Source organism: Phycodurus eques, chromosome 2, assembly GCF_024500275.1.
Source record: "Phycodurus eques isolate BA_2022a chromosome 2, UOR_Pequ_1.1, whole genome shotgun sequence".
NCBI classification, from domain to species: Eukaryota; Metazoa; Chordata; class Actinopteri; order Syngnathiformes; family Syngnathidae; genus Phycodurus; species Phycodurus eques.
This window is the reverse complement of record NC_084526.1, coordinates 16,775,863-16,796,840: the sequence shown is the minus strand read 5'-3', so window position 1 is coordinate 16,796,840 and position 20,978 is coordinate 16,775,863. Positions and strand designations below refer to the sequence as shown.

At 41.7% G+C, this 20,978-nt stretch overlaps 1 protein-coding gene across 8 annotated transcripts in view; it reads right to left on the bottom strand.

The window, feature by feature from the left end:
* The window catches only part of celf6 (CUGBP Elav-like family member 6), a 235,643-nt gene that overhangs the window by 85,326 nt on the left and 129,339 nt on the right, over nucleotides 1–20,978 (bottom strand). For all 8 annotated transcript variants that reach the window (XR_009767677.1, XM_061668797.1, XM_061668788.1 and 5 more), the window contains exon 3: nucleotides 459–507. Coding sequence is in view for 7 of the 8 variants with exons in the window: in XM_061668797.1 (XP_061524781.1) it covers nucleotides 459–507 (49 nt within the window). In the remaining variant the exon portion in view is untranslated. The remainder of the gene's footprint in view (nucleotides 1–458; nucleotides 508–20,978) is intronic.

Sequence of the window (20,978 nt, the reverse complement as noted above, 5' to 3'; positions counted from 1 at the left end):
AAGTATAACATCTTTCCCCTAAAATGGTCTGCTTCTGTACACAATGGAACCTATTTTATTAAAAGGCTGTCCTCTTTTTTTTTTTTTTTTTTTTCCTTTTCAATAGTGCCTTCACATTGTCTAGCTCAGGGCTTCTTTGTTCAGGTTTGTTTGGCTTCTCGGTGTGTGAATGCCTTTTCCCTGAAGTCTCACGGATAAGGTTCAGTGTGTCTACTTATTGCTTGCCATCCTTTCGTCTTTCCGCCATGTTTCTCCCGCTTGTCTTTGACCCGCTTGCAGTGACTGTGAACCCCGACAGCCCCCTTTTTGCTCGCACAGATGGGAAGTCAATAGAAGCAAGTGACCTATATTATGGGCCGCACTGCTAACTCCCAGTGCGTCTGAAGTGAGAGGAGAATATTAAGGATTGTGCTTGTACCACTTGTGTATCTGTCTGTGTGTTTTTTAAGGTTATTTACCTCCCCGTCCTTCGCTGTCTGCTGGCTTCACCTGGATGGGCCGATTCATCTGGAGAGGAAAAAAGAAGGAATGGTTAGCGAGAAACAATAGGGGCGACTTAATTCATCAAGAGGCTAAAGAAGATGTGAATGGGGGCTCCTGGTGTGTCATGAGTGCTTTGTTAGCTAAACACAAAAATCCCAGCAGGTGGGTTTAATTATTCCAGGGCATTGCCTCTGGAGATGCCCGAATTCCCCTCACAATTCAGGAGAATTTGCACTTTTCTATGACGAAGCCACACCAAGTGTCAGATGGTGCTCAGAGATTAATGCCATTACATCAGCCACTCTCGCACTTCCAGGCAGAGGTCCTTTCAGGCCTGGCCCTCACTCTTCCTGTCCCCTCCTGACTCCAGACTTCCAGTCACCAGTTCGTCCCTGACCCTCAGCAATCCCTTCTTTCGCTGCCATCATCAATTCCTTCTGCCTTCCCTGAATCACTGCCAATATCCCACCACTCTGGTCAGCACAGCCCCCATGGATAGCTCATAAAAGGTTAACCGTAAGTTATCAATAAACAAGATCTGAAGATCAATTTTGCAGGGGAAATGTGGCCATACAAAGATGAAAAACACCCTTTTAAATAACCCTCCCATTTCTTCTTGTGCTCACGTGTGCTGTTTCATCTGGAGTCTCTCCCTAGAGTTTGGATGTGGAAACAGACAAGCACTTAAGGTCTCCTCTTTCCTCCCTGAGCTGGAGTTTTCATCGCATCCTCCTTGCTTATCCAGGCTACATGCGTCATATTTTGGTGTTTTTGTCACTCGTGGGCACGTCTAGCCGACTACATGTGAATGGCACAGGGCGCTGCCCGCTCAGATCACTCAGCTCGGGTAGCACGGTGGGTGTCGGGCCCCGTGGCAGTGCAGCACTTGACAGCAGTTGACATGAGCCGGGACCACAGAACTAAATATAGAGCTGAGTCTGGTGGGCATGTATTGACGAGCAGATACGCGGTGACACCCCGGGGATGCAATGTACTCGCCCAGCAATATGCTACGACACTTGAACAAAGTGGATGGACGTGGCGCATCGATGAATGCGTGAAGGCTCTTTATAAACAGCTATACATTTTGCCTCTGACAAACTTCATTAAAAGATTATATGCAACCTTGTCAGCTCAGCACGGCTCTACTTCCTATGGTTACATTTCCATTTGCGAAAATAGCTACCACCAGCCGGGTGCTAAAACCTATTTCTAGAAATTAGTCTCTACCAAATGGCTGACCAAAACAACTCCTGCCACCTGACTGGTGAAACAGATTTGAAAATTAATGAGACCTGCTGCACATTATCTTACCCTGTTGCTCTGCCTTATTTCTGGACGCTGCAGTATTTTTCACAGTCTACACTTTGCTTCAGTGTTTCCTTTTCTTGCTCCCCTCATTCTCCTCTGAAATAAAATGTCATCTCACAAAGAAAGTACAGTAAATACACTCTTCTCCATTGTTGTTGTTTGGTAGTATGTCTCGATCTGACTGATGTGCTCAATGCAGTGTGGTTTTCACAATTTACTACTACAGAGGCAGTATTATTTGGAACTGTAAACTGAAAAAAGTTCCATTAGTCAAGGTGGGAGCATGAAAATTGCCTTCATTTGAATGGCAACTCAACAACATTTTTCCCATTGTGCTGTTGGATTGCAACTTCATGCAAGTAGCAGTAACGTAATCTGCGGAGTCTAATAACGCTGAAGTACATAGAATATTGCAAAGTCTGCCCTCAGACATACTGTAAATACGCCATTTTGTTCTTTGTTAGTGTGTCTCGATCTGAGCATTTTTTACGTTTCTTAGTACAAAGGCTGTACTATTTTGAAGTGGGGGGGGGGGGGGGGGGGGGGGAGGGGGAGACCACTTGCAACCAAGGCAAGGAGAGAGCATTGTTGAGCCATTCCTTTCTTGTAGAAGTTAGTAAAGGGCCATAACTAATTCAAGTTAGGAGAATAACAATCACCTTCATTTGAGTGGCATTCCCTCCATGGGTACCAACTTCCTGCTTAAAGTAACAATAACATAACAATGCTGAGACAAACAACCATCCGTATACTCCTTGACAAAGTACGTACATAGGCTACAGTACATGGAGGACATATCCAATGCACAAAATGCACAACTAATGCCTGGCTCATACAGAGTTTTGGTTTTAAACAGTATTCAATGGCAATAAAAGGTAGAAAGGTGATTTTAGCTCAGTTCAGCAGTAAGGACACAGAGGCTATCATCCTACACTATTTATGCCTAAATGTTAGCTAGCAATGTTTCTGTGTCTTGGATAAAGGTCGTTGTTGTATGCACCAGTCATGCATCAGAACTAATGTAGGTCAGTTGTAGCACTTTAAGTGTTAAGTGTACTTGTTTTAAATATGTAAGTGTCACAGTTTGTCTCGCCTAAGAGGTTAAGGAGGGCCTCAAGGCCCAAAGACCTCTCAGCTCGGTGATCAGTCAGCTTTGAGGACTTTTAAACGGCAGCAATTAGGCAGGAGGCTTCATTAGTGGCCTTGAGCCCCACCACCCTGCAAAAAGAGTCAATAGACATACCAAAAGTACATTTGGCGTTGCTAGGCAACAGAGTTGAGGCGCCCGGCAGGCAGACGAGGCAGTTTGCCGACCAATTGGCACTTCTTTCTTTTTTCCTTTTTTTTTCTTGTCTAGGTCCAAGGAGGTCGTAGCGAGAGAGAGCAAGAAAAATTCTCTCAACTCCCACACCTTTCAGCATGTCCTACTTTCCTTTCCCTTTTTACTGTCTCTGACCAGGACTTTTCAGTCGCTGCAACTTCTGGGCCAACTATTGAGTTATTGCTAGGACGGACTTGCCCATGGCAGCAGCTAAGTCCCCTAATATTGTTCTCTTGCGGAGAATGTTACTCGCAAACAACTTTCCACAGGAAAAGAAAAACCCTCCCCCTTCCGCCCCATCCTCCCTCACAGTAGCACAAAAAGTCTCGAGGCTCAATAACAGCAGGTGGCTTAGGTGACATTTTAATCCCTTATTACGGAGTGCAGGATTAGCCAACAGATCAAGGCTGAGTTAATTATATGAATTCATCAGAGCCTGGGCAAGAGGCAGCGTACATCCCCCTTGGGCCAAGCAACCACCAACCACCAACCCTTGCTCACACAAAGTGAAGACGAATCACATTTGGTCTATCCGGGGAAGCTAGGTAATAAGGATTTTAGTGTCGCAATGCCGCCTAAGGCTGGAATTATACTACATGGTTCAAGTGACCCAATTCAGATATGGGTCATGGTAGTTGAAAGAGGGGGTAAAAGCATCCAATCGGATATCCAAAAAAATTAATGATTGCCAATAACTACAATGTAAACCCGTAAACAGACAATTCAGATCTACCTTGTCGATTTGAGCCTGACGTTGAACGATTGATGATACACGGATGTCTAACCCAACAACACACCCGTGGTAAATGGAAACTGCAACGAAAGCACAGTCCAGTCTTTCTAAACTTTTTAAGCGACAGACCGCATTTAACATTCCTGACAGAGTTTATGTACCCCCACTATCCTGCACACAACCTAAAAAAATATCCCAAAACAAAGTCGCAAAGGTGTAATTATTGTAACATACCGCCATTACACGCCCACACGGTGCACAACAGGTTAGCACATCTGCCTCACAGTTCTGAGGAGCGGGATTCAAATCCCGGCCCCACCTGTGTGTAGTTTGCATGTTCTCCCCATGCCTGGGTGGGTTTTCTCCGGGCACTCCGGTTTCCTCCCACATCCCAAAAACATGCGTGGTAGTTTGATTGATGACTCTAAATTGCCCGTAGGTGTGAATGTGAGTGCGAATGGTTGTTTGTTTCTATGTGCCCTGCGATTGGCTGGCGACCGGTTCAAGGTTTACCCCGCCTCCCGCCCAAAGATAGCTGGACAGGCTCCAGCAACCCGCGACCCTAGTGAGGATAAGCGGTAAAGAAAATGGATCGATGGATGGACCGCCATTACACTGTTAATCTCACATACCCCTGGGAGGGCCATTGCAGTTTGGGATTCCCGGGCATAGATCTAATAATTAGCATTTTTTATTACTGTTTGCTTCTGTGTTTTCAGTGCCCAATGTAGACATGTGTTGCTGTATGCATTTTGGACATGTGAGGGTGATTTCATGTGTTCAGTGATTGTAATATGGGTCACTCGAGAGGCCCTTTTACACTGCTTTTCTGGTAGCCAAGCACACATTCACGCAGCTGTTGTCGCGTCACACATTCATATAATTAGATGCATGGTCGCAAAAGAACCAGTATCTGGGATGGTGTCATTTGCTTTCAATACAAAGCGGCAGAGGCGATGAGTCTCGGGTGTTAAACTTCTGATGCTTTGTCAGAAGCTGGCAAATTTGCAGGTCAACTTAAACCGCCCATCCTGCACTAGCACGCTTCACATAACTGTGAAAGCTCCGCAAAAAAAACAAAAAAAAACCAAGGTCAATCCATGAAAAAGACGACTTAGTTGGCCATCGTGAAAGGGACTAAAAATACAGGTAAATAGACAGCCAGTGGCGGCACGGTGGCCGACTGGTTAGAGCGTCAGCCTCACAGTTCTGAGGAGCCGGGTTCAATCCCCGTCCCCGCCTGTGTGGAGTTTGCATGTTCTCTCTGTGCCTGCGTGGGGTTCCTCCCACATCCCAAAAACATGCATTAATTGGAGACTCTAAATTGCCCATAGGCATGACTGCAAGTGAGAATCACTGTTTGTTTCTATGTGCCCTGCGATTGGCTGGCAACCAGTTCAGGGTGTACCCCGCTTCCTGCCCGATGACAGCTGGGATAGGCTCCAGCACGCCCGCGACTCCAAGTGAGGAGAAGCGGCTCAGAAAATGGATGGATGGATGGATGGATGGATGGATAGACAGCCAGTCACATCAGCCTTGGTCAGATTTTGTACCCCAGGTTCCTACTTCGTGCTATTACCTTTCGCACAGCCGCTGTTCTGCCTCTGAAGCCGGAAACTTTGAATGTGGCTTTTGTCCACACGTTCCGTGTCTGTCTCTTTCACGCAATCCAGCAACACAGGAGAGCATTGTAAAAGGGGAAAAAAAAAAAAATCTGATATCGGCACTAAATCAGACATGTGCACTTAGCAGTGTGAACCCAGCGGCAGTGAAACGATTTCTAGCATTTTCCCGTCGGGCCTTTACGAAAAAGCGTGAATCAACATCAAAACAAAGACGTCCGGTTTATTCATCCAGCAGACGTCTGGCTGTAGGGGATTGAAGTCACCTCCACCCACCTCCCTCCTGTCCATGTCTTGCTTTATTTTTGTTTCTTTGTGCCCTTTTGGCCTCCAAAACCAATATACTTCCCTCCACAGCCCCTTAATGGCTTGATCAATGCTGACAAATAGGCAGCTCATGCTGTCCTGCCTGGGAACTCACAGCTCTGCGTCTACGCTGACGCACTAAGAGAGCCCATCTCTCTCTTTCCTCATCCCTGCCATTTCCCCGACTTTTTTTTAATATATTCAACCTTCCTCGCCTCCCTTTACATTTCCCCTCCTTCATGCTCTATTTCCTTTATGTCTACACATTCTTTTTTTGTCTTTTTACCACTCTGTGGCAGTGAACCTATATTTTTCCATTATTTTGAGATGAATAAAAGTGTGCTTAAGACACAGAGGGTTGGAAAAGCAATAGTATGGAAGAGAGGAGGTTGCTTGCATAGTTCCACTGAAGAACATTTACTGTGTGTGTACGTTTGTAGGTGTGTGTGTGTGTGTGTGTGTGTGTGTGTGTGTGTATGTGTGCGCTCAGTCTTAGTGTGTCAGATTGATAACAGTGCCACAGAGAGGAACAAGGGACAAGGTCAGTGCTGGCCTTTGACCACGCTTGACCATGCTTTGTCTAAAGGCATACTCAAAGTAAACAAGGACGGATGTTTTCTTTTTTTTCATTTTTCCTGACAGTCTGAAAACATGAGAAGTGTTAACTTAATGCCCAAGCATAGGTGTTCTCAAACTCTTTATGTCTAAAAAAAAATATACATATTTCTCCAAGTATCTTCACAAGGACCAACATTAAAATACAGTAGCATTGTAGGCTCAAATGTTTATCAAAAACAAGGCAGTGTTTTTTGTTCCTAAAAAGTGATTTTGATTTGATTAAAGATTCCATAATATTGTAAACTACTGTAACATTATGACTGGTTTCAATATTAACACTGTGTTTAAATGTAGGAAAATATAGGAAAAAAACTGTACTTGTAATGTAATGTAATGTAATGATTCAAATAAAATGTATGGACATGAAATTTCAATAAACATTCAACCTAATACATGTTTGAAAACCAACTAAAATAGTAAATATTGTACTCAAATGTTAATTACAACTGAACTGTTTTACCAAACTAGAAAACCTCTAATTGGTTGCTGCGGCATAGCTTGTTCCACTGTTCGCATTTTATTAATTGGCAAGACTTGCATATGCAACCCTTGCAATTAATGTGACGTCAGCAGTTTAGATTATTATTATTATTTATTTATTTTTATTTTTTTTTGCAAATGCTGTAATAAAAATTTAATCTGTGGATATTTGCACACCTGCTATTCTTCTTCAAGAATAACATGAACTGTCTTTTTTTGTGAACTGTTATTTTAATCTTAAGGAGCTGTGATGAATCTTCTGAGCCAGTCACATTACTCATCTTAAGTTTGAAACAGCTGCGCCAATCATGGTGCTGCATGACAAATATGTGTTCTCCTTGAAGAAAAACAGTCTCCTGGGATGGAAAATGAAGAAAAAGTACATCTTTACATGGTGCCAATGGCAGCTAATGAGCCTCTCTAAGATGTATTCATCAATTGAGGTGCTTAAAGTCATCAATAATACAAAGCCTGACTGATCTATTGATTAACAAAATGCAAATGTACAGTATTACTCTGAACAATATAATTAGTCAAAAACAGTATCAGTTGCACTTTCTTGCTGCAGCTTGGGGGGAAAAAAAAGAAAAAAACATTGAATTAAGAAGAAATTCATTAAGAACTTGCAATTAGTATTTTTTTTAAATTCTCTTCAAAACTAAGTAGTAGCCCACAATTTAATGAAGATGTTTCCCCCCCACATTTTAAAACAGTTCCCAGTTGTCTAAAAAACATGTCTGGGACATGCTTTGTCAAAATACCCCAAAGTTCAAGAATAACACGGTCACTCTACACACCCTATTTTATGTCTTGCTGAATTCAAACAGTTTTGAGGGAGCGGCACTGTCTCATGGAAGCGAGTCACTGGTCATCCCTTCTCATGTACAACGGTGAGTACAGATTTTTCACATCATGTTGACCAAATGCAAACTCGGGCCAGCTGCATGTTGAACAGCGAGTCTTAAAAAAAAAAAGCAACCATGAACAGCAGCCACCACAAAGATTGTATTTTCCCCCGAGTGAAATGCACTTGTCAATTTGTGAAGTGGGTCACTGCATGTGATGCGTGCAGCAGCCACAACACCCAAATAACACAAATAACCCCCTTAGCACCACCACCGCCGCCATGTAAACAACTTCACCAAGCAATCAAGGATTTGCCGGTTATCAGACGCTAATGCTGTTAGCTAACACTAACCTGTGTAACCAACAAAATCCAATGCAGCTGTGCTCACCTTTTGGCTTTGACATGAAAGTGTTTCAGAGAGTGTAGTCAGACCTTTGCTGAAAAATGGCGGAGTTTCATTCTGCCAAGCTGCCAATTTATGGCCGGAGAAATTCAAAATGTTGTTCTCGAAGGCATATTACAAATAGACAGCAAACAAAAGATTTACTTGGTTATCCTGTCCTGTTGGGCTTGATTGACAGCGGCCGGCAAAACAAACACCGCTGCGACGCATTACTGCTGACTGAGCGCTGAAATTTCCAATAAAACTCTATTTTGTATCAATGTCCATGGAAAATTGAAAACCATGGTGGTCGTATCCATGCAATACGACTGCCAGACAATCAAGCTGTAGTGGGACAAAAACCTACTCGATGGGGGAAACAAACAAACTTTTCATTTTAGCACACTTTTTTTTTTTTTAAAGCCGTCACATATTTCCACGTCAATACGCCATTATCTCTTTGAGCCGTCTTGTTTTAATTCCCGCTGCTCGGATGTGTTTTTGTTGGAGCTGCTGGTGCCATTTACAGCCTTCAACGCTCATTAAAGGTGTTTAACGCTGAATGACTTTTCTTAAAGAGCCAATGGCACTTGATGAGATAGAGAATCCTCCTTTGTGAAGGCGAATTACCACATGAAACAATGGCCCCATATTTTTGTTTTACTTGATGGTTGTTGATTATGGTGAGTATGCTTGTATGGATATTAAAATGGTGGTACAGGCACAATAAACTGGGGTAGGACAGACATTCACAACTATTTCGACTGACCCTTTTTACCTGTAGAAATTGTATTCATATAATTTGCAATTTTGAGGAGAGGCAAGTTTATGCACCATTTTGAATAATTATGGTGAGTTCGAGAATAATCTACAACAACATTTGCTGAGCTCCGGTTAGAGAACACATACATTTTCTTGATAAATGGCTTTTTGATTCAGTAAAATCAGTTTAGTGCTACTTTTGTACTGTATATGCTGTTCATCTTATGGCAGTATATGATATATTTCTCGAAAGTGGGTCTTAAGATGAAGGTTTGTGTTTTGTAAGGATTAAGAGTATTAATCATTTTGCTCCAAATGTAAATAGTAGGGAAGGAAGTGGTTATTTTATCTCTTGTATAGCTACAGTCTTTGACCAATACCCTTTGTCATTTTCAGCTAAAAGATACCCCCATTCAACAAATCAAAATAGATTTAACTAAAAATGTGGCCAGGGTATTAACACTTTACATTTGAATTTTATTTGCTTTTAGTGTTGTTTTAAAACTCTTACTTCTAAAGGGTTATAGCAGAATTTTAAAAACTGTGCCTCGTAGGCAGATCCAGGTTAAGTACCCGTGGTTCTTGATGACAACGAATAAAAACTAGTCTGAATTAGCATTAAAAAAAAGTCATGGGTAAATGTGCGATACTCCCAAAAACAAAAAAAGAAGACGAAAAAGGCTCTCAGGATCCATTCGTCATAGTTGTTAAAAATCCACCCAGTTTTAAAATACAATTATCTCCCTCAGGGACTATCTCCCTGACAGGTAAGCTCCTAGATCGAGCAGAAGCCTCGCTGTACCAGCCCGAATTACATCTTCCATCACCCATCACTCACACATCAGGACACCCTGCCTCTCATTCCGGCGTGAAAGAAGAAACAGGGCCAGCGCAGCAGTAACGTTGCTCTCACTCAAATTGGAGCGTGTGTTCACTGCCGCCTCCCCGCCAGGCCAGGAAGTCCGGAGAGTTTCAGTTGGCCGAGTTTGTTGGAGCAGACGGGGTTAGAATCCAAGTGATATGAAACACACGAGCAGGGCTCAGTGTGGAGTCGCAGGGAGAGGGAATGCGGTCTGACAGCTTGGCATAATGGTGGACGGTGGAGAAATTTTACCTATTCTTAGCTCTGAACCCCTTCTGCTATTTAATGCTGTCTGTGATGGGCTCTATTTGGGAAGGCATCAGCACTCTAAAGTCACAGACAGGAATAATTTGACAGTTCATCTGTCCAATTTTGTACTTATCCTTGTTTGCCAGTGTGTAGTCTACCCTGGACTGGTCACCAGTGAATGGCGGGGCGATTGTGAAGACCACATCAAGTGGGAATCCATTTCACACTGGCTGCATGAAAGTCAGCTATATGAACTGCTGCAATACCAATGGTCACTTGTGGAGTGTACTTACAGAAATTATTAAAAACACATCGTGCTGAATTTTAAATTGTTATAGACATGATCAGAAGAAGCCAGGCAAGTGAATACAAATGTTCCAATATTATGTTTGAAATCAACTTTGTCTCATCATTTCAGTGCCACTGCCACCACACACCAGTATTACTGACTGGTTTATTGACCCTGTCCTGTCCTGTCCCAAACCGTCTGCCTAACCTAACTAGGATAACTAACTACGGATGGATCGAATTCTGTCAATTGTGCCACTCCCACCCCACACCGGTAGCACTGGTTGGTTTACTGCTTGTTTCCGATCCTATCCTGTATTTAGACATAGCTAGGGATGGACAGAGTTTTAATTGTGATTGTTGATTCATCATGTCTTGAAGCAATCGAGGCAAAATTAAGTGCAGTACTTGGCTGAAAACAGCAGAGGTGCTGTTCTCTAGTCTCAACAGTTCGAAGAAGCTATATCTCCACTCTGGCAAAAGTCCTCTATGAAGTATTATTTTGCTTGGCATCCGAGCAGGAGTTCAGAAAATTCAGAGAGAGAGAGTCTCCAACCCAACACGCTGGATTGACTCTAGTGACTGTCAACTTTGTTCAAGTTGTCAAGTTGATAATACTCAACAATTATTGGTATTTTTTTGTGTAGTTATGTTTAATTTATTATACGTTTTGTTGGGCCTCAGTCTAATGTTCCATTTGTTTGTAATCCATCCATCCATCCATTTTCTGAGCCGCATCTCACTAGGGTCGCGGGCGTGCTGGAGCCTATCCCAGCTGTCATCGGGCAGGAGGCGGGATACACCCTGAACTGGTTGCCAGCCAATCGCAGGGCACATACAAACAAACAACCATTCGCACTCACAGTCATGCCTACGGGCAATATAGAGTCTCCAATTAATGCATGTTTTTGGGATGTGGGAGGAAACCGGAGTGCCCGGAGAAAACCCACGCAGGCACGGGGAGAACATGCAAACTCCACACAGGCGGGGTCGGGGATTGAACCCGGGTCCACAGAACTGTGAGGCTGACGCTCTAACCAGTCGACCACCGTGCCGCCTTGTTTGTAATTGAAATTGAAAATTATATTAAATATAAAAATAAGATGGAATACATTAATTAGTATTTTTCATGTATTTTTTTTCCATAATTCCTTCAATACGATTTAATCCATCCATTTACTTTCTTCGGCACTTGGCTTGCCACCAGTCCAGGGTGTGGTTCATCCTCACACCTACGGATAATTTAACATGTTTTGGAATGTCTGAGAAAAACCCACACAAGCAATAGAGGAACATGTGAATTCTCCACAGAACTTCCTGAGCTGAGATTTGAACGAAGAACATCAGAACTGCAAAGTAGATGTCCTAACCTCTAGGCCACTATGCTGCCTAAAATCAAATAACACGATACAATAAGAAAGTCAGTGATTTGTTGTTGTCATGGCAATAAGAAAGATGCCCCGCTCATACAAGCCAGTGAGGCTTGACTTTACTTAAAGTTTTTACTTTAAGGTCAAATTACTACATGCCATTGCGATGAATGTCACATACAGCTCGAGCTATTCCCTTGTGATGCAGTGCATCTTCTTGTTTTTGTTTTTGTTTTTTTAAATGTATTTTTTTGGGAGGTGGGTGGGGGGGTTGGGGTTGTAATCTACTTCTCATTCCACATAATTGCCCACCAGGGAGGAGCGTTGACATTTATCTCTCGCTATCTCTGAGAAGCTCCGCCCGCTTTGGCACTGTCATCCCATCCAATTGGGTTTGCGGGACCCACGCTCATAAAGCTCCTATTTTAGCTTAAATTTGGATGGATGTGAGGTGGGGCACCCTGAGACAGAAAGCGAATGAGAAATTGAGCCATCTTGTTATCCTCTGTTCCATAAAGTCTCTTCTCTTTCTTGGACTGGAAATAGATTGCCGTGGATGTCCATGCACCCAATGGCCAGGCTCCTCCTATATTACCTTTACTGTCCCATTTTTGCCTCCCTATCTCCTCCCTCACTAGCGGAGGGGTGACGATTGGACAAGGAGCGATAAGACTAACAAATTAGTCAAAGTGACAGAGAGTTTTATGAGGTCTGCTCTTGTGAGGGGACTGCTCCCCCTTCCCCCCGTCTCTTGCTCGTCGTCGCGGGGGACGCCTAACCAGGGCGCGTGCAGGAAGTATTCAGAGAAGGATGTAAAAGCCAGAACACTAAACACGAGGAAGTAAGATTAAAGATGCAAGATTAGAGGAAGAAATCACGGTTACGAGAAGCTTGGGGATCAGGGAACAATGGAAAAGTTTAACTTGTGAATTCTCGTTTCTGTTTAGTTTTACGATTCTGAAGTGAGATGAGGAGTAAATTAGTTTGCATTATAGGGGTGGGACCAAGTGCAATGATATTATTTCTTCTTGCAATATATTTGGATAATGTTGCAAGGCAGTCAAATTGTTGCGAAAACTACTGTGAAATACACTCCTTTCTTGCCAAAAACTGCGAACTGGATCAGATGTGACTACGCCATTTCATAAGCAACGGACGCCCCCAATGGGATTATCTTGGATTTTGCCATAGCTTCAGATTTATCGGAAATGGACAACACAACATATACTGATGAAGGCTTACAATAAGGGATTTTAGGGATTAGTTTACAAGAATATTGCCATAAATCACTGGTACGTATACGGTTCGAGGTAGCGCGCTATACTTTTCCATAGTATTATTCATGTGATTGTTTTATGTTTACGGTCTAGATGTGTTTTGCATGCAAATATTTACTGTGATTATGACTTTACTGTGATTATGACTTTACTATTGCGTGAGTGATATACTTTGGTACGGGCTATATCTCCCTCTTTGGAACAGAAACAGAGGACCCCCATTTTATTAACTTTTTACACAAATTTCTTCAGAAAAGAGACACTGATAACCTGTCTCCGACTGGTGTCATTTATTATGTAAACGTGCAAAGCCGCGACAGCTGTGTGAGTGTTTACCGACACTGGCGAAAGGCAGTATGAATGGGAGTGATGTCTATCCAATCAACTTTGCGTCTATTTTAGTTACTTATTGTACACCGACTCATTTCCAATGTGCTCTTTCCAACATTTGGTATGTTTACAGATCAGCTGTTTGGGGCAACAAATCAGATGTCAAATAATTTATATTTCCAATTAAACCTCTCTTATTATCATCATTAAATACTGTATCATAGCTTTTAATGAAAATCCAGTATCTCCATTTTATAATTTTGACTTCATCATTTTGAAATTCTTCACCTGTTAAAAGCAACCAGCCAAACAACCAATGAAAACATGTTTTATAACCTCATGTTAGTCCTTCAAAACACCTACTTTAGCCACTCACTTTGTAATTTTAGTCACTTTGACTGTGACAAAAGAACATCACATTTGTTACTTTTGTGCACTTTGATAAATAGTATTTAACTCCATGGTTCTGTACAATTAATTACAAAATGTTTTTTTTTAATAGTGTGTTGATTCCAAAGAATCCCTGTATCATAATGCTGTTCTTGCTACAGATTCATCACCAAGTAAAAGTCAAGTGTGGGTTGCTGCTTATACAGTATGAACTGTATATGAGATCTGCATGCATATTAATCAAGAGAAGAGGAAATCAATAAACATCCACTCCAGTGAATACTTCCATATTGCAGAAGCTTAGGTTAACCGACACAAGCCCTGCACATAAACGTAAAGCCATAACAATAACCTGGCACCTTCCCGGGTGCATCTATCACTTCACAAGGCCACAGTGCACATATTTCTGAGGCGAGCTTTGTGAAACGACCACAGCAGTTTAAAGAGAATGGAAAGAATAATAAATGTAAAGCACTGATGTATCATGCACCTGTCAGATGTACATGTAAGCGTATATGTCCTGTTCTGTCCCCCTCATATACCTCGAAACTGAGCGATTATATCACCCATACATGCATCCGTGTTGATGTAGTAGACACTAATACGCCCCTTTTGGCAATTTAATTAGCAAAACAAATGTACTGTACTTCAATTCACATTAATACACCAAATATTTTATTGTCCAACAACACCTCTGACAATAACATTTAACATCTCTGTCAAACTGAATGCTTAACACTTGTGACCCCCTTTCAAAAGGGGGGTTTATGACAGGGCTGTCGTATAACACTGCATCTATTTCGTCTTAGCCCTTGTACATTCACTTAGAATACTAAGTAGTTTGGGTGCTGCCAACAATGCAAAAATTGGGTCTGTCCGATTGGGGCAGTCGTGTAATATCTTAATAAATTAAGGAATGAAATCAAAGAAAGTGTTGACTGAAGGAAAATGTACATGTGCATGGAAATGACCTGAGATGGTATGGTATGCTAATTAAAGCTGAAGAAAGTCAATAGGTAACTCTAACATTGCTAATGGATAAATACAAAAATACTTATAAATACACTGTATATACAGTGGCAGAATATGCATACACTTTTTCAAAAGTATAAATATTAAGAAGAGAAGAAAAAAAACATTATTTTCCACATCATAAAATATGGTTTAGGATTGAGACACACACTACTATTAGACACTGATGGTAGCGCACATTGGCCTCATCCAAGTCCTGTAGTGGACCTGCCATATGGCCTCGAAAACAATAGCATCCTGTCCTCACAACAAAGGTTGTATGTCATTGGTGCGTCCTCACAAGAATAAGAAGACCAGTACACAGACACCACACGAATGATAAAGCGAGACTACGTTATTTTAGACCCCATGGCCGGAAGGTTTCACTTCGCAGCATGAAATTTGGTAGGCATTTCTATAATGAGTGAACCCATGTCGAAAATACACAGGAACATCTGAGGAAGTTGGCTATTTTGGTTTGAAGTGGCCATTTTAGGATAATTTTGGCAATTTTCAGGTGTCCTTCAAAAGCAAACTTGTCTGAGAGGTTTTGTCTGATTGAATTTAAACCATGTACTGGGCAGATAGATGGCAACTTTCAGCATTGTGTAAGGGCGCAGCATGTCAGCTCCAAATTTTATTGACTCAGTTCTACAAGTTTAAAGTTTAACTCAACTTCTTGTGTGTGTTGGCCCCAGAAGAGATTCATTGGTGTCCCCATCTGGCAGAAATGCATACATGTAATGGCTCAGCTACCCTTGCGCCGATTTCCTTCAAACTGGTGTTCTCACATCAATCTGTCCGTCTGACGTAAAAGTCGGTTTACCGTCGCTTGCAGCTTTAATTACATTTCAAGTAAATAAACTTTGCTGCCATGCTCAGCCCACACACAATGACAAAATGTATGTTAATGTCATTCATCTATCTAATATATTCAAATTTGGTAGCAATCAGACATCAGAATATCTTGGACAAGTTTGTTTTTGAAGGACCCCAAAACCCTAAAATGGCTGCTTCAAACCAAAATGGCAGACTTCCTGTATCTTTTTTGGCATGGATTTGTTAGACTCCTGATAGATAACTTTGAGAGAGAACTTTGATGTTGCTAAATGAAACTAGCTTCAAGGGAATTTTCTCAAGATTCCACGAGGAGAACTGGACCAAATTTTTGGAATCAGGCTGTGACCACAACCAAATAGGAACATTTTTACCAAGTTGCAAAATTTGGTGCGTTTTTGAGTATGCTCAGACCCTTATAAAAACACCCTTGCCATTCACATACTGTAGCTAATATCTTGAAAAGCATAAGTACACACACACACCAGCAAAGCCAGGCAAGTGTGTCTCAAGACCAGACTCGGTGCAGACGGCTATTTTGGAAAATGATCACATCAATCGAAATGATAGATAAAGGAGTGGGGGCAATTGATAAAGTGCCACAATTATTTGGAAGATAAATGGCTGAATTTGCTTTTGAAATTGGACTGGATCTCGAGCGCAATGGAACAGAACTCATCATCATCAATGAGGCTGCTGTTAGATTGCTTTCTGTCACAGGCCAATACGGCCGATTGGATCCATCTGCCAAAGAGGATCAAATGGACGCGATCGCGCAACATCAGGGGCTGATGTATAGTGACCACGTGTAGAACATATCACGCTGCAAATGAACCATACATCACTGTGCGAGCTGTAGTGTGTGTGCGTGTGTGTACGTGTGTGTGTGTGTTTGTGTTTAACAGTTGACACTGTGTCTAACTATGTTCAGTAGGAATGATGAAGAGTATACAAACAGAACATGCAGAGCAATGATGGAATGTTGTGTATAAAATGATTGCAACAACGACGTAGAGCTCAAATTAGTTGTCATACATTCACTTCTGTAATCACACTAGGCCATTTGATTTCATGCAGTGTGGTGTTAGTGCAATTTTACTTTAAATTGTTTACAGTGCTTGTGCATGCTGTGGACTTTTACTTTTTGGATTATTTCTAGTCGTTCTGTTTATTTCGAATGTGCATGATGCGGTTTTCTTGAATAGCTGGAAGAGAAATGACCAGATTAATTTTAGACATGTACATTGTAAACTTGCATGTGATATGGATTTTCTTGACTGGATTTTTCATAGCCGCTCAGCAGGTACTAGTTACCATGAAAAACTCACAAAGCAGCCATTACATTCATATTTTGGACATAAATTGTATGTGGGGATCACCTCTATGTGCCTTGGACTTTTTTTTATTTTTTATTTTGTGGATTATTTCTTATTGCTCTACTGGGTATACCGTATCTATATTACGCAAAGTGGTGGAATAACATGAATAACTGGCAAAAAGTGAAATCACATTAATTATATGACATGCACAAGTGGTGTGGACTTTTTGACTCGGTGGATTATTTATAGACATTCTGATGGTTTCTATTCAGCATGTTGCCCGTTAATTCAACTAACTGGCAAGAGGAACAATTGCATTAATTACAGTATATGACACATACGTGAGTTGTGGGCCTCCATGTGTCCATGAGTGCCTTGGACTTTGTTTTAGTTTGTGTATTATTGCTAGCTGCTCTCTCTCTATTGTGTAGGGTGGCAGTTATCATAAATAACTAGCAAAAGGAGTGATCATATGAATTACATGAATTACAAGAAATAATGCATGTGCCGGTTGCTGCCATGGATATTTTTTGACTGTGCATTATTTTTAACCATTCTGTTTACTTCAATTTTGCAAGGTGCCGATTTTCATGAGAAACAGGTAGAAGAGCTTTCACATTCATTTTATGACATGCACAGTGACCGCATCATGGACCTTTGTGACATTGTGGAATATTTCTAGTTGTTCAATGTCTTTCTATTATGCAATGTGCCAGTTATCACGAATTACTTGCAAAGAAAGATTGCCATGACATGTCTACATTTATTTATTGGAATATGCCATAGGCCATGCAAATATTTTCTACGGTCGCTCATGGCCCTTGGCCTGAACTTTGGACATCGCTAATTTAAAGGAACATTTGAAAATATTCAACTCCTAAAAACCTTGGCACATTGCATCACATTGCATAATTCATTTAGTTTATAAATCTGCTTGAGCCTTTTTACACTGCATATTGATGAAGTGGCGAACACAGCCTGAATAGTCTATGCACTTAAAAATGGCCTTCGATTGAACAAAAAGTGCATATTTGGCTGCATTGCTATCAGTAAAGGAGTATTATTATCTGTTAACACACGCACACACGCACGCACGCACACACACACACTTTCACTGCTGTGGTGCAGAATGTCAAGGGGAAGCTCGCAGGGTCCCACACTGTCAGAGATACGAGACCACACAGTGCCACTGGTCCACCTGCTGTGACAGCTAATTAGGCCCCGGTCAGGATTGCAGGATTGCCTGTCTTGGGCATTGGCGTAGCTCACGGTGGCAGGGCATCACGGGTTAGCTAGCATGGCGAAGCTGATGAGGTTTGCCCTGCGATGTTGTCTATTGCCGCGCTTAACCCCGGGACTACCCGCATGACATGGCGGCACGCTCTCGTCTTTGTTAGACGACCCTTCTGTCATTAATTACGCTCGGGCAACTACTATTAGCACTTCATTCAGGCTAATCAACAAGCCGGGGCATAAGCACTTGTAACAAGAGGCGGCAGCAGTTGTTTGTGAATATTAACACTTTCTTGACCATACCATAATACCTCATAGACGCCTCTCGAAAAGTTAGGGATATTCAGCTTTTGGGCGAAATTTCATGATGAATCTAAAATGCACTACAACCTTTACAGGTGAACTTAATTTGACATTCGCAAAACATTTGAATGCACGTCCAACTGTTCCATGTTTCATTACTTTTTGCACAACTTGCTGTTCTCTCACAAGGAGCTGAATGACAAATTTCCCCGAATGCTGTTTGATCTATGAATTGACCAATGGTTTCCTGACTCAATAAGAATGGGTATTTACAGTCCTCTCCATCATCATTATGAGACCAAGACGACACCTTAAGTTAGCAATTGATCAACAGTACCTTCAAACAGGCTTAAAACTGGATGTTCTCAGAGGCAAGTGGCCACAAGTGTTATAGATTGTCATCAACAGGTTGCAAAAGAGATACAGAGATTGAAAGAGTAACAGAAATGCTTGGAAGTGGACATCTTTGGAAATGTATTAGTTAACTGGAATGCTCAAAAACATTTCGAACAAAAAATCATTAGTACTGCACAATTAAATTCGACTGAAAAGCTGTTTATGTGCCTCCGTATATGCTGCTGTTTTGATTAGCAAATGGGTTCATGCAGTCTTAGAGATTGGAGATTGAATTTCTGTGTCTTTGAATAAATATCGTATTTAACTTGTAGATCCCCCAAAAGAAATTGTGACCTACTATCCTTGAAAAACTGGTGCCTTAACTATTGCTCAGTTCACTCCCAGTGGACACAGACAACATAAATAGAAAGTGCACTCGGAAAAGGGCGTGATGTATTTTGGGCAAGGTAATGTGGAAATGGGATGAAACAGCATGCAGCTCTGTTGCCTTGGTAGTGTTTCTTTGAGCGTTTGTGACTCATATTCAACTAAAGGAAGGGGCACAAAGAGGTTGATGAGAGGAGCACAGCCCCTTGATGGAATCCACAGTGGGCACCTGAAACAATATGCAATACCCTTAGTGTCTTTAACGCCCGTCTCTGATTTTGCCTTGCAGGTGCGAGCACCGCGTGTGGTACACAACCCAGATTAGCTTCCGATAATGTATAAATAGCACGATACATGCTCCATATCTACATTTATGCTAATATATGTAAGCTACATGCTCTCTGTTAAACCTGTTCAAAACAGTACAACAATCCCCCCGCAATCCCTGGGGATAGGAAACAAGCGATGTCATAAAATTAAAAATAAAAGGAACAGGAGTGAATGACAACACGCCATATTTTTTTTTTTTTACAATTACATGTCTTAATAGTTTAGACTGTACATGTACCAAAAATGACAATATCATTTAAAGCTCATTTTATAACATCCATCCATCCATCCATTTTCAACACCGCTTATCCTGGTTAGGGTCGCGGGGCACTGGAGCCTATCCCAGCTGACTGCGGGCGAAAGGCGGACTACACCCTGAACTGGTCGCCAGTCAGTCACAGGGCACATATAGACACGGACAACCATTCGCACTCACATTCACATCGTCACTGAGTGGGAACTGAACCCACGCTGCCCTCACCAAAGTCAGGCGAGTGTACCACTACACCATCACTAACTATTTTATAACATTACCCTGAAAAATATATGGCTTAAAGATGATTTGCTTTCGAAAAAAATCCCTCCTCTGTGTTGATGTGCAGATGTCTTTCCACATTGGGAGAGGTCTGCACTAATGAACAAAATTTCTTCAGGAGCTCTGTTCGATGAATACTATGTAAAAAAAAGACACCGAACTGAGAGGTGCCAATCAATAACAAAATGTATTCAAATTAGTATCTCTATCCTGAATGGAATTACAAATAAGTAACTGTATTAACAAGTAAATAAAGTACAACCGCATTTACGGCTGAAAGTGGCTTTATGACTGATAATCACCTGAGGCATTAATAATTTACCCGGTATGAACAATGTTGAAAATGAGCACAATGGGCGGGAAAATGGTGAACAAAGCAGCAGAGGAAACTTTCATTAGGCTCACGTGTGCTGTTTCGACTTGACTGGGAATGCACAATCCCGGCCAATTACAACATCCCAAAACTTGTGCTCAGGGCAGCCGGAGGCCCTCTCTGTTCTTTACTTATTAATCCCCATGCAGCCCCACGCTGTATAGTGTCATGTTTGACTGTCCATGGTGAAAAATTCATGTCATCTTATCCGCTGTATTCCCTGATCTGACTGGCTTACCTTCCCTGTGTAACTGTTGCTGACCGGTATGCTGGATTTTCTTGTTGGGAGAAAATGTAATTTAGACAGCCATGCATGCACCGCTGCTCCCGGTGTGAAACAAGACTTGAGAGTTCTCGGGATAATGAAGCCTAGTCGGTACGTGTTTTTTGGTGCCTGTGCAGCTCTGCGATCATGTGAGTGCCTCTGAAATATTTTTTTAACTACTTTGGCAAAATAAGTCACAGGCTATCTGATGAGATCCAAGGCAAGAGTTGTGACAATAAATTGAATAATGCTCAGTTTTCATTGGCATTGTCAAAGATGACAATGTAACACCAAATGTTTCAATTTAAGACCTAACTTTTTATTGGAAATAGTTTTTTCTTCTAATGTAGCTAAATAAAATAACCAAAATATAGAATTGTAAAAAGAAGTTAACCAATGCTGTTGTCAAAACCTACGA